At 40.0% G+C, this 15,058-nt stretch overlaps 2 protein-coding genes across 2 annotated transcripts in view; both read left to right on the top strand.

Annotated features, from left to right (window-relative positions):
- The first annotated feature begins 5,384 nt into the window (after nucleotides 1-5,384).
- Nucleotides 5,385-15,058, top strand: part of LOC103298488 (disintegrin and metalloproteinase domain-containing protein 25-like) — a 40,694-nt gene continuing 31,020 nt past the window's right edge. The window contains exon 1 of the mRNA XM_054717635.1: nucleotides 5,385-5,404. The gene's annotated coding sequence lies outside the window, so the exon portion shown is untranslated. The remainder of the gene's footprint in view (nucleotides 5,405-15,058) is intronic.
- On the top strand, nucleotides 12,751-14,940 carry LOC103304646 (disintegrin and metalloproteinase domain-containing protein 20-like). The gene is given in 3 exon segments (XM_008161490.2): nucleotides 12,751-13,907; nucleotides 13,909-14,873; nucleotides 14,876-14,940. Coding segments are annotated over 3 exon segments (2,184 nt in total). The 5' UTR covers nucleotides 12,751-12,753.

Below are 15,058 nucleotides of genomic sequence, written 5' to 3'. Positions count from 1 at the left end.
TTAATTGGAAGCTGTCTTCCTTTTGTTGAGATGTATGAATGCTTTATATATTTTGGATATTAACACCTTATAAGATATATTACTGGCAAATATATTCTCCCATTCAGAGCGTTCCATTTTCAATTCGATGATGGTTCCTTTTGCTTTGCAGCAGCTTTTTATTTTGATGGAGTCCTATTTGGTTATTTTCTCCTTAGTTTCTTTTGCCCTGGGAGATGTCTCTGTAAATATATTGTTATGGGAGATGTCTGAGATTTTACTGCTATGTTGTCCTCTAAGATTTTTATGGTTTCATGCCTAACATTAAAGTTTATTATTCACCTTGAGTTTATATATGGTGTAAGTGGGTGGTCAGGTTTCATCTTTTTGCATGTGTCTTTCCAGTTGTCCCAGCACCATTTGCTGAAGACACTGTCTTTACTCCATTGTATGCTCTTGCCTCCTGTGTCAAATATTAATTGACCATAGTAGTGTGGGTCAATTTCTGGGGTCTCTTTTCTGAGCCATTGGTCGCTCTATATGCCTGTTTTTGTGCCAATTCCAGGCTGTTTGGTTTATAATGGCTTTGTAGTATAGTTTTATATCTGGTATCATTGTCTCTCTTATTTTGTTCTTCTTTCTCAAGATTGCTGCAGCATTCAGGTTTTTTTATGGTTCCATATAAATTTTTGGAGTATTTTTTCTAGTTCTGTGGTGTATGCCATTGGGATTGCATTGGATTTGTAGATTGCTTTGTGTAGTACAGACAATTTAATGATGTTAATTCTTCCAATCCATGAACATGGTATACACTTGCATTTGGTTGTGTCTTTATATTTTCTCAATGTCCTTTAGTTTTCCAAGTGCAGGTCTTTAAACTCCTTGTTTAAATTTACTCTTAGGTATCTTTTGTTGTTCTTGTTGCAACGTTAAATGTGATTGTTCTTTTAGTTTATTTTTCTGAGATTTCATTATTGGTATATAAAAATGCCATCAATCTGTGGAAGTTAATTTTGTATCTGCTACCTTATGAATTCGTTTATTAAATCTAGTCATTTCCTTGTAGAGTCTTGAGGTTTTCTATGTGCAATATCATGTCATCTGTGAATAATGACAGTTTTACGTCCCCCTTTCCTATTTGAATGCCTTTTATTCTTTTGTCTGATTGATATGACTAGGACTTCCAGTACTATGTTGAATAAGAGGGGTGAAAGCGACATCCTTGTCTTGTTCCTATTCTTATCGGAAATGCTTTCAGGTTTTGCCCACTGAGTATTATGTTGGCTGTAGATTTGTCATGTATGGCCTTTATTATGTTAAAGTATGATCCCTTTATTCCTACTTTACTGGGAGATTTTTACAAAAAAAGGGTGCTTGATTTTTGTCGAATGCTTTTTCTGTTCAATTGCTATGATCATGTGGGTTTTATCTTTCAATTGGTTTATGTGATGTATCACATTTATTGATTTGCGAATTTTGTACCTATCTTGCATCTCTGGAATAAATCCCACCTGGTCATGGTGTATAACCTTTTTAATATATCATTGAATGTGATTTGCTAATATTTTGTTAAGGATTTTTTTCTTTAATTTTTTTATTAATTTCAGATAGGATGGGAGAGAGACAGATAAAAACATCAATGATGAGAGAGAATCACTAATCAACTGCCTCCTACACACCCATACTGGGGTTCAAGCTGGCAACCCAGGCATATGTCCTGACTGGGAATTGAACCATGACCTCCTAGTTCATAGACTTATGCTCAACCACTGAGCCACGCCAGCTGGGCTTGTTGACTATTTTACCATCTGTGTTCATCATGGATATTGACCTTTAACTTACTTTCTCTATAGTGTCTTTACTGGTTTTGGAATTAGGATAATGCTGGATTCATAAAAAGAGCTTCAAAGTATTCCTTCTTGACTTTTTTGGAAAAGTTTGAGGAGGAAGGGTATTATTTCTTCTTTGGATGTTTGGTAAAATTCACCTGTAACTCCATCTTTCCAAGCTTTTGTTTGCTGGAAGTTTTTAAATTACTGTTTTAATTTCATCTACTGTTATTGACCTACTCATGTTTTCTGATTCTTCCTGGTTGAGCTTGGAAGATTGTATATTTCCAGGAATTTGTCCATTTCACTCCAGTTGTCCAGTTTGTTGGCACATAGTTGTTCATAGTATTTGCTTACAATCCTTTGTATTTCTGTGGTGTCCATTGTGATATTGCCTTTGTCATTTCTGATTTTATTTATTTCAGTGTTCTCCTTTTTCTTTCTTGATGAGTCTGGCTAACGGTTTATCAATCTTGTTTATTTATTTTTTAAAAAAAAAAAACCCTTGGATTTATTGATGTTTTATACTAATTTCTTTTGCCTCTATGTCATTTATTTCTACTCTGACTTTATTATTTCCTTCCTTCTACTTCCTCTGAGCTTTTCTTGCTGTTCTATTTCTAGTTAGTTTAGTTGTAGGGTTAGATATTTTATTAGTTCTTTAACATGTTTCATGAGATAGACCTATATTGCTATGAACTTCCCTCTCAGGACAGCCTTCACCATGTGCCATAGTTTTGGGGAAATTGTGTGTTCATTTTTAATTGTTTCCAGGACATGTTTAATTTTTTGCTAGATCTCATTGGTAACCCATTCATTGTTTAATATCATGCTGTTTAGCTTCCATGTATTGAAATGTTTTTGATTTTTTATGTAGTAGTTGATTTCTGACTTCATGCCATTATGAATTGAGGTGGTGGTTGGTATTATATCAATCTTCTTGAATTTTCATAGACTGGTTCTATACCCTGACATGTGGTCTATCTTTGAAAATGTTCCATGTACACTTGAGAATAATATATATTTTGTTGATTTGGGGTTAAATGCTCTGTAAATATTGGTTATATCCATCTGACCTATGTGTCATTTCAGGCCTCTATTTCCTTCTTAATTTTTTCTCTGGATGATCTATCATCTTTATAAAGTATGTTTTGAACTCCATGACTGATATGTTGCTTGCCTTCATTGTATTTAGGTTTTTTTTCTGGAGATTCTTTTTACATTGTTGGGGGTTATTTCTTTTTCTGCCATTTTGAACTCTTTTTATATTTGCTTCTGTGTATTATAGATCTGCTATGCCTCCCAGTCTTTGTGGGATGGCATTACATAGAAAGTCTCTTGAAGATTCCAGTGATGTAGTCTCTTAGTTCACCTGAGCTGAATGCTCTAGAATTGTCTCTTGTGTGTGTTGTTTGGGCTCTCCTGTTGTAATTGCTACTTGGTGGTTGATGTCCCATGTGTGAGAGGGATCTCCCCTTCGACTTGCAACCAGAGAGATTTGACCACAATGTTATTGTGCAAGCTGCTCAATGGCCAGGGTCTTTTTAGTTCAGAATCTGGATCTCCCTTGAGTCTCACACTTTGATGGACCCTGTTCTGAGCTGTACTTATTACAATCATGGAGTTAGTCCTCCAAGGGTCAGCTGCAGGCATTTGGGGGTCCCATGGGCTTTTGCTCACTGGCAGTCTTGGATGGTGTCTGTGGTGGGGAACCAAACTGTTGTTTCTTATTAATTAGATAAGGCAAAGACTCAAAGCCTCTAGTGAACCACCTCTGCCTGAAGACTGATTGGATTCAGTCTTGAATAGACCACGGACAATTGTTCATATGTGGGGTGATAGGTTTGCAACAGTGCAGGATAATTGCCCTCTTCCTGGAGGATAATTGTTATTCTCAGTCCCTTAATGGGCCTCAGAAACTCCACAGGGTGGGTCAGGTAATTTTACCATAGAGTTGGTCATCTGTCTTCCTCCCAGGCAATATGTCAAGATAATACAGGTTTAAATGAGAAAGATGGCCTCCAATGAATGAGGGCATGACTTAGCAAAACAAGGTGTCTGCCTTCTGAGCTCTAACCCAATAGACCCTGATCCTCGCTTCTGTTCAGACAGCTCTAGTCTTCTCATCTCTCCCTCTGTGAGAGGACAAGATGAGGAACTGCATGGATAATTTTGTGCTTGAGCCATATAATAGGGTGCCTGCATGTCCAGCCTTCACTCCCTGTCAGATTGCAACCATTCTGTTTTACACAGCCAGATATTATGTGGGCTTCTTTATCAATTCTGGTGCTCTCTTTGGGAGGGGTGACAGCTTGGGGATTATACCCCAGAGTTCTCATGGCAAACTCCACAGCTGAGATATGTCTCCGTTATTTCAGCTGTTGTCTTTGGGAGCCTGGCCAGCCCTTTAGTGACTTCGCCCCTCCTACCAGACTCTATGTGGTTTCCATCCTTGGTTATCAACATCCTCTACAGCAAGCTTGTCAAAATCACAGCTATCTGGAAAAATGAGGAATGGGGCCTGCCAGCTGCAAGTTTGACATGCTTGTTCTACAGATAGTTCTCAGTTCATTTTTTAAAGTGCTTTTTCTGTATTTTAGTTGTAATTCCTGTTTGGTCCTGGGAGCATGTCTGTGAGATGCCATTTCCTCTGCCACCATTTTTAATCTCAGAAAATGCTTTTATTTGGGAAAAGCTCATTGCAGACATAACTTATTAGCATTACGTAACACTGAAGTTGGGTGCACAAGGTGGCCTAATTCAATGTCACTAGTTTCCTATTTAAAATGGTAAATTTGGGCAAGGGCAAATAATCCTGTCATAACTGATCATGTTTCACAGGGCAAGGAACTATGTGAAGACAGAAGAGATGCCTAGAATAAATTCTTCCCTACTATCTTCAGAGAGAGTAAGGCATTGTGGATGCTGATTTTGATATTCTATCCTGTAATTGTCAAGCAATAAGTCTCTATGAAATCACTCATTTACGTGGTTTATTATAACAGCCAGTGGTGTATTCTCTTTGTTCACCTGAGCCAGAAGCTCTAGGAAAGCACTTGTGTGCATTGTTTGGGGTCTCCTGTTTAATTGGGAGAGTACAAATAAAAATCAAAACACAAATATACTAATTAACACAGCTCTAAGTAGATTCTTTAGAAACTAATTGTGATGAAAGCCAGAGAGAAAGTGAAAAATTCCATAAGGGAAAAAAATGCAGATGTGGAATGAACTTACCAAACTGGAGGACACTGGCAGGTATCCAGCAGGAAGACATTATAAACCTGTCTGTCCCACAGGTAAACTCTCAAGATTAATGAATAACTAACCTTGCTTCCTTGGCTTACCTCCGACAACTTGCTGAACATGAGTCTGCCCATATTGGCAATTTCAAGAAGTTTGATGGAGATGGTGGAGTCACAATGAGGAGGAACTCTAAGCAGTTGCCATGATCTGTAGAACTGGGAGAGGAGTGCTGCTAGGTAACTAAATCTAGGATGTAATCAATCCAGAGACAAGAGGGGTTGTCTCAAATAAAAAGACAATGAATCAATAAACACAGGCTAAAAAGGACCATTGATCCATTAATTTTTCTGCTGGTAAGTCACTCAAGAACTTGTGTAAAGAAAGAAATAATAGGATTTGTGTGTGAATGAATATATATATAGACAAAAGTATTCACATCTTGAGGGGTGTCTATGACATTTATTATTTCCTAGTCTAGAATTTTTTACTTGGTTGAAAGGTACAAATTTGTGCTTTTTTGCATTGTTACTCACATTTTGGAAAACATGATTTAGGCTATGAATAATAGTAAAAAAGAAGGTCATGATTAAGGTACAGAGATTGATCAATATTGCAAACCTGTGGGGACGTAAAAAATTTACCAATTATCTTATGCATATATTAGTATGTACAATAATGTTCAATCACCAATAGACAATGGTGGTACCAGAACGGGGAAGAACCATAGGTTAGATGGATGTTACTTAAATGTGTTTATATTTTATTATATTCTTAAGAAGTAGAACATTTTAAGCACCATGTAAAATAGAATAAAATCAAACTAGAAGGGTAGCAATTGGAAATATGAGTGTACTGAAGACAAAGCAAAACACCTTCAGAAATGCAAACAAAATCATAATTCCAAAAGGATGGAGAAAAGCTTAGTGGCGGGGTAAAATTTAATCATGGGGCACAAATATCTCCATCCCCACAGTCTTCAAATTGCAAGAAAATTCTCAATTTCAATTTCATACACATTTATGTGATAAGCTATATACATATATATCTTATCTGAAAAATAAATATGTAAAAATATTTGCCTCAATAATATGAACACATGAGCACATATTTGTGAAAATGAGAAATTGTGTACAAGCACGATGCCTTTTGCCAATACTGATTTGTTACTTGCTTCTCTGAACAAAATATTAATAAAACTCCATAATATGCAGGCACTGTGCTACACAGCTGGGAAACATAAATGAATAATGCAGGCCTAAATAAATTAATGGTCTTGAACACAAATTTGGACAGAGTGGTTGGGGCCAATTACACATCAGAAATTTGTCAAATTGCATTCAGTAATTTACATATCCATGCTGGCTTTTATTTATAGCATGAATATTGACAGTCATCATCAGATTATTAAGTATTGAGAGTGCTTAATGTAAGAACATCAAAAACCTCTGTAGGAATTGAAAAAAACACAGGAAAGTGAATTCTCCTCTGACTTCACTTAAAAATCCACTTCAACTAGTAGATAATATAAAAATGAAAAATGCCCAATTAAGGTCCCTTCATCTTATGGATGACATACTGATTCTGCTTGATTTTTGTTTTATCTTCATTTAATGTAACTTGACACCTTTTCTCTAGAATCATTTTTTCTGTATTTTATAAGGTCTTCCTTACTATATTCTTACTTTTTCATGAAAAACTCTTTTTTCCTTCTTTATTCCAGTAAACCTACATGACAACAATTTGAAGCCGAAATGATAATTTAACCCGTGCAGTTTGGTAGAATTTGATGTAAAAAGGAACACATGAAGGAATAATGACAAGTAATAATTTGTTTTTCCCCAACATATAGCCTATTTGATAAAAATTACAATGATTAACATAGCCTTAACATATTAATTAAATTATGAGCAAATCTTGGTTTAAAGCATTTCAAAATTAACAGGGTATTCATTTTCACATATGATATATGGACCAGAAATTCTGTCTGTTTAAATCAAAGTCCCTTAAATCGAGGACTACAAAATCAAGGGTTTACTGTACTGTATTCACCTATGCTGCCATCTTGATGAAAATCCATGGCTTCAATTTCTTGTTTGTAGAATTGGACTGCCTTTCAATCTTAAATAATAAATTGTTTGGTCACATTTCTCAAAAAAAAATATTTTTAAATACTTCCATATATGATTTTTCTTATTGCCTTTAATATACTGGGGTGGGGAAAAGTAGGTTTACAGATGTGAGTACAAAACACAGTTTATTCATATACAGTTATATCAAGATTTTACTGTATTCTCACTCTCCACAACCACATCACAAATACAACTAAACAAAGGAACAACAATCATTCTAAACCACATGAAATATAGCCTAACAAAAGTCCTACACTAAAGATACAAAGAAGCCACTGACACTGGTAGGAGGGGCAGAGACACTGCACAGACTTGCCCCCACATGCATGTATCGCAGATAAAACTTCCTTAACTGAGTGAAGGAAATAGAATACAACTCCAGGTATCCTAGAGATCTCCAAATAAGATGAAACCAAAGAAGCCCACACTAAGACAGGTCATATTTAAAATTCAAAAGGTTAACGACATAACAATTTTAAAAGCAGCAAGAGAAAAGCAGTTCCTTACCTACAAGGAAGCTCCCATAAGACCCTCAACTAATTTCTCAATAGAAACTTTGCCTGCCAAAAGAATTAGCAAGAAATATTTAAAGTGATGAAAATCAAGGACCTGAAACCAAGATTACTCTTGCCAGCAAAGCTATTATTTAGAGTTGAAGGACATATAAACAGCTTCCAGGGAAAGAAAAAGATAAGTGTCACCAACACCAAACCAGTATTACATGAAGTTAAAAGGAGAGGAAGAAGAAAAAGAAGAAGAATGGATTAAAAATATGAACAATAAAAGGTCAATAAATACATACCTATCAACATTTGAATTTAAAAAAGCAAACACACTAAATAAAGAAAAAGCAGAACCGAAACAAAATCATAGAGAACATTTTGATGGTTGCCAGATGGGATGTGGGTAAGATGGTTTGATAATAAAGGTGAAGGAATATTGAAGTACAAATTGGTAGCAACAGAATTGTCATGGAGATGTAGACTATAGTACGGGGAATATAGTCAATAATCCTATATAATAAAAGCCTAATATCCAAATTGTCCCCTTGGGCAGTCATTTGAGAGTTCGACTGAGAATTTGACAGGGAGTTCCATCACTTGCTATGATATACGCTGACTACCAGGGGGTAGAATGGACATGGCAGGGGTCAGCAATGGGACACTGGCAGTAGGCAAGGTCCTACTAGAGCAGGACCATGGCAGGATGGTAAGCAGGTGAGCAAGTGGCACGAGCTCAAGGTGGATGTGAGCAGGGACCCAATCGCCCCACAGACATTGACCATTGGTAGTGGTGGGGGGCAGGGCCGCTGCCCAGCTGCAAGGCACTGAGGGAGCCAGGTGGAGGTCTCAGCACTGATTGATCACCCCGCAGGTAGGATGGTGGTACAGGTGAGGGGGTGTCTCCAGGCCAAGGTGGGGTGCCAGTTGGGGTTACAGAGCTGTGACAATGGGTTCATGAGCTGTTTCTGAGAAGTTGGATGTGTGAACTGGGGCCACCCCAATGGACCCCACCCATGCACAAATTTGTCCACTGGGCCTCTAGTATTCTAATAACAATGAATGCATTTTATCAGATGGGGGTGAGATTTATCAGTATAATCACTGAGTAAGTTTTATAAGGTCTAATCAATTGGGTGTACTCCTAAAACTAATATATAATACTGGAGGCCCGGTGCACACTCATGCCCAAGTAGGGTCCATCTGACCTGGCCTGACCAGGACCAATCAGGCCAGGCCAGCCAGGGGGAGAGGCCATGGGGTGGTTGGCTTGCCTACCAAGCCCCCTTCTCAAACTCCCAGTCGAACTCCTAGTCAAACTCCCAATCCAATGGGAAATTCACATATTATTATCTTATTATATAGGATTATTATATAGGACTAGAGGCCCAGTGCATGAAATTCGTGCATGGAGGTGATCTTCAGCCCAGCCTGAACCATCTCCAATCCGTGACCCCTCAGGGGATGTCCGACTGCCAGTTTAGGCCTAATCAGTTTATGCGTGATCCCAGGGATCAGGCCAAAACTGGCAGTCAGACATCCCTCTCACAATCCTGGACCACTGGCTCCTAATCGTTCACCTGCCTGCCTTCTTGGTCACCCTTTTCATCCTGGTCGCCCCCAACAGCCCACCTCTGCCATCCTGGTTTCCCCTAACTGCCCCCCTCCTTGCCAGCCTGGTTACACACAACTGCCCCCCTTCGCTGATCTAGTTGCCCCACACTACCTTTCCTGCCAGCCCAATTGCCCTCAACTGCACCCCCTACTCACCTGGTCACTCCCAACTGCTCCTCCCACTGGTCTGGTCACCCCTAACTGCCCCCCTGTCAGCTTCATGACCTCTTACTGCCCCCCACACCAGCCTGGTCATCTCCAACTGCCTACTCTGCTGGTCTGGTCACCACTCATGCACCTCCTATCAGCTTGGTCAACCCATGCAACCTGCTTGTTCAGTCATTTGGTCATCCCTAACTAACCCCCCTTTGCCTGGTCTCCCCATACAGACTGCTTGTTCAGTAGTTTGGTTATCCCTCACTATCACCCCTGTTGACCTGGTCACCCTACACAGCCTGCTTGTTCAGTCGTTTGGTCGTCCCTCACTCACCACCCTGCTGGCCTGGTCACCCACCCAGCCTGCTTCTTCAGTCCTTTGATCATTCCTAAATCACCCACCTGCCAATGTGCATGTAAGCAGCCAATTTGTGAGGGTGTGAGGGTTAATTTGCATGTTGCCCCTTTATTATGACAACTATATTGAAAAATTTTAAAAAATATTTTTAAAAATAAAAAAAACTTAAAAGAAATTGAAAAGAAAAACTACATATTAATATTTACATCAAGTCAAAAGGTATAAATAGAGACTCCATCTCAAACATGATATATGTTCACCTTTCCATTAAGACCCTTTGTTTTCTATATTTATTGTGAAAATATTGGCATATGTTCATGTAATTAAACAACAGTATCATTAAAACCTATGTATCAGGAGGAACCAAGATGGCGGCATAGTTAAACAACTAATCTGCTGCCTCACACAACAATTTCAAAAATACAACTAAAAGACAATATGTCTACCACCCAGAACCACGGGAAAGCTGGCTGAGTGGTAGATTTACAACTAAGGTTAGAAAGGAGCACAAATGCTGAAAAGCTGAGTGAGGTACGGAGGCGCACGAATCGGGCTGGCGGCGGGCGACTGGGTGCACGGCTTTTCTTCAACCCAAAGGGAGACAAGCTCCCGATCATTCTGAAATCCAGTTTCTGGGGACACTCGGGGGACCCAGACACCTACGGGGAGAAGCTGGACTCTCGGCCATCAGGTCGGAAAGTGAGTGTGACTTTTTTGCAGAGGTGCGCCCAGCAATCATTGTTTTACTGCGTTGGAGCACGGGGCGCAGGGACTTGGAAATGTGGAAAGGCAGAGACAGCTGACGCCAGCCATCGCCGTTGGCCACGCCCTAGCCTGGTGACGCCCTGAGACCCCGCCCCGCCCTGAGACCCTGACCCGCACATTCTACATACCTGCCCAGGCTCCACACAGCGGCTTTTGCATATAAATGGCCTGTTCTGTGGCAGCTCAACCAAACTAACTGCAGCTCCAGTCAGACTGCTCCAAAACCGCCCAAGCAAAGGAGGAGAAAACTAGTTCTTCCTGTAGCTCCTGCTGGGGGACACACAGTACACAAGGGTACACCAAGAGTGTCCACCTCAAGTAACTGGGAGGCTGACCCATTGAACCAATAGGACACCTAGTACACAAAACTACCCTACCAATTCAGGGAAGCAGAGAAAATGAGGAGGCAAGGAAACAAATCACAAACCAAAGAAATGGAGGAGAACAAGCGACTGGACATAGAGTTCAAAACCACGGTTATAAGGTTTTTCAAGAATTTCATGGAAAAGGCCGATAAATTCAATGAGACCCTCGAGGATATGAAAAAGGACCAACTAGAAATTAAACATACACTGACTGAGATAAAAAATATTATACAGAGATCCAACAGCAGATTAGAGGATCGCAAGAATCAACTCAAAGATTTGGAATACAAAGAGGCCAAGGACACTCCTCCAGAGAAGCATGAAGAGAAGAGAATTCAGAAAGTTGAAGATAGTGTAAGAAGCCTCTGGGACAACTTCAAGCGAACCAACATCAGAATTATGGGGGTGCCAGAAGAAGAGAGAGAGCAAGATACTGAAAACCTATTTGAAGAAATAATGAACGAAAACTTCCCCCACCTGATGAAAGAAATAGACTTACAAGTCCAGGATGCGCACAGAACCCCAAACAAAAGGAATCCAAAGAGGACCACACCAAGACACATCATAATTAAAATGCCAAGGGCAAAAGACAAAGAGAGAATCTTACAAGCAGCAAGAGAAAAACAGTTAGTTACCTACAAGGGAGCTCCCATACGATTATCAGCTAATTTCTCAACAGAAACCATGCAGGCCAGAAGGGAGTGGCAAGAAATATTCAAAGTTATGAATAGCAGGAACCTACAAACAAGACTACTCTACCCAGCAAAGTTATCATTCAGAATTGAAGGTCAGATAAAGAGCTTCACAGAAAGAAAAAGCTAAAGGAGTTCACCACCACCAAACCAGTATTATATGAAATGCTGAAAGGTATTCTTTAAAAAGAGGAAAAAGAAGAAGAAAGATAAAAATTATGATCAACAAATACATATCTATCAACAAGTGAATCTAAAAGTCAAGTGAATTAAAAATCTGACGAACAGAATAAACTGGTGAACTTAATAGAATCAGAGGCATAGAATGGGAGTGGATTGATAATTCTCAGGGGGAAAGGGGTGTCTGTGTGGGGAATATGGGAAGAGAATGGACAAAAATCATACACTTATGGATAAGGACAGCGGGGGGGGAGGTAAGGGCAGAGGGTGGGAACTGGGTGGTGGGGAGATATGGGGGGGAAAAGGAGAAACAGTTGTAATCTGAACAATAAAGATTCATTAAAATAAAAAATAAAAAACCTATGTATCATTCATCTAGGTTCAAAAGGTGTTAGTTTATACCCAATCATTATTTTTGTACACCCAAAATCTCACACTACCTTATTATTTCTTTCTATTTAATTTGCTTATATAGATTTTTAGAGATAGAAGAAGAAAGAGGGAGAGTGATATAGAAACCTCTATGACAGAGAAACATGGATAAGTTATCTCCTGCATGCGTGGTACTGAGAATTAACCCCAAATCCCAGGCATGTTGCCTGACCAGAAGTTCAACCAGTGACCAAGTCAACCACTCAGCCACATGGGCTTGGCTTCCTTAAAATTTATTAAAGGCAAATTCAAGAAGCATTCTGAGTCATGTCTCAAACACTAATCCAGTGTAACACTTGTCTTTTTCTTCCCCTCCACCTTGGCCTGCTCATAAGCCCAACCCTGTAACTACTATGCTTTTTATTTTCACTTTCAGTGAGTTCCTCTCATATGAGCCTGCCAGAGAACAGATTCAAAGTCGATGCCGAACACACACCTCGGAGAGAACATAGGACGGGCTTCCTGCCCGTCCTATTTTGCTCTCATCAGTGTCTGTGTAAGTGGCACCATAATGGCTGTGAGTAAGGCCCTGGTGTGTGTGAGGAATGCTCTCCTGCCACTCTGGCTGGGGGTGATTCTGTTCTCATATGGATGGTGCCCAGTTGTGCACTCCCAATGCCCTGGTCCCCCAGAAGTGGTGATTCCAATTAAGTTAATAGACATCGGATTTGGCATGAAGAATAAAGATTGGCTCTCTTACAGAATGCATTTTGGAGGTCAGAAACAGGTCATACACATGAAAGTCAACAGGCATTTTCTACCCAGACACTTCAGAGTGTTTACCTACTCATACGGAGGCGCTCTCCTTGAGGACCAGCCTTTTATCCAGAATGACTGCTACTATCAGGGTTATGTGGAGGGAGACCTAGAATCCATGGTTGCCCTCAGTGCCTGTTTGGGTGGTTTTCAGGGAATATTACAGACAAATGACGTTGTTTATGAAATGGAGCCCAAGACACATTCTACCACATTTGAACATCTCTTATATCGGATGAAGAGTGAAGAGACACAATTGCCAGCCATGAAATGTGGATTAACAGATGACGAAATAGCAAGACAATTGAAATTTCAGGAGAGTGCTAACTTCACTTTGATGCAGAGTGGGTATGAAGGCTGGTGGACCCACAGGCGGCTTCTTGAACTGGCAGTGGTGGTGGACCACAATCGCTATCTTCATCACCAAAGTAACACCACAGCTGTGCAGTATGAAATATTACTTGTGGTCAGTGGAGTAAATAAGTTTTTGAGTTCACTACATGTTGATGTGGTTTTAATGGGAATTGAGGTCTGGACTGAAAAAAACCCCATTTCAATAGATAAAATAGGTGGTCTCCTGAATGCATTTTGCAAATGGAAGAAAGCTAGCTTTAATACGCGCTTTCCCCATGATGTTGCCCATGTTTTTGTAAAGCATGGGTATGGTGTTACTGTTGGCTTATCCTATGTTGGAAGAGTATGTGACTATAATTTTAACTGTGGAGTTAATAGTTTCATGAAAGATAATGTGTATTCATTTGCATATACTGTATCACATGAGATTGGTCATAATTTGGGTATGGAACATGATGACAAAACTTGTACATGTGGACATAAAAAGTGCATAATGTATGCATATCAAGCAAGTGCAACTCGATTCAGCAACTGCAGTTATGCTAGCTTCATGGAACAACATTGCAAGTCGAAATTGCTTGTACCTTTCATCAGATACAGAGAACATCTTCACACTTGCACAGTGTGGGAACGGTGTGGTTGAAGAAGGAGAAGAGTGTGACTGTGGCGCTTTACATTTGTGTATGAAAGATCCGTGCTGTGAGTCCAACTGCACTCTCAGCGCTGGGGCTGCTTGTGCTCTGGGGAGTTGTTGCAAAGACTGCCAGATCCTGCCAACAGGCGAAGTTTGTAGGCAAGAGGAAAATGACTGTGATCTCCCAGAGTGGTGCAATGGGACATCCTACCATTGTCCAGAGGATGTGTATGTGCAGAATGGGATGTCATGCAAGGGTGGAGGCTACTGCTATGAAAAGAGATGCAATAACCGTGAAGAGCAGTGTAGGAACATTTTTGGCAAAGAGGCCAAGAGTGCAAATCAGAGTTGCGACACAGAAATGAACACCCGAGGTGACCGTTTTGGGAACTGTGGTTTAATGAACGCTAGATACGTGCAATGTGACATCTTAGATACCTTGTGCAGGAGGATTCAGTGTGATAATGTGATAGAATTTCCCCTTCTGAGAGATCATTCTACTGTTCATTGGACTCACATCAATGGTGTCACCTGCTGGGGTACCGACTACCACTTTGGGATAACCATACCTGACATTGGTGATGTGAAAGATGGGACAGAGTGTGGGGCAGAACATGTCTGCATCCAAAGGAAGTGTGTCAATATGTCACATCTGATAACTGATTGTGAACCTAAGACCTGCAATATGAAAGGAGTCTGCAACAACAGACAGCACTGCCATTGCAACCCGGAGTGGGACCCTCCCAACTGCCTGAAAGAAGGCAGTGGAGGTAGTATTGATAGTGGGCCACTCCCTCGGGAAAAAAGGAAGAAAATGGGGCACAAAACCAATTACCTGCTTCTACTTTGGTTGATTCCTTTTATTATGTTGTTATGCGTTTTAATTTTTTTTTTCTGACACGCAAAAGAGCAGATGAGAGAGAAGAGCCGAATGTGTCACCTACAGATGAGTAAGAAGAACAAAATGTCAAGACTTCACCTAAAGAAAATGAGCAAGATGTTCCAATTTCATCTAAGTAAGAACAGCGAAATGTTCTACTGCAGTTTAGAAAGAAAAGCAACAATTTATAAT

Source organism: Eptesicus fuscus, chromosome 6, assembly GCF_027574615.1.
Source record: "Eptesicus fuscus isolate TK198812 chromosome 6, DD_ASM_mEF_20220401, whole genome shotgun sequence".
NCBI classification, from domain to species: Eukaryota; Metazoa; Chordata; class Mammalia; order Chiroptera; family Vespertilionidae; genus Eptesicus; species Eptesicus fuscus.
The sequence above is the reverse complement of the archived record's forward strand: the minus strand, read 5'-3'. Positions and strand labels throughout refer to the sequence as shown.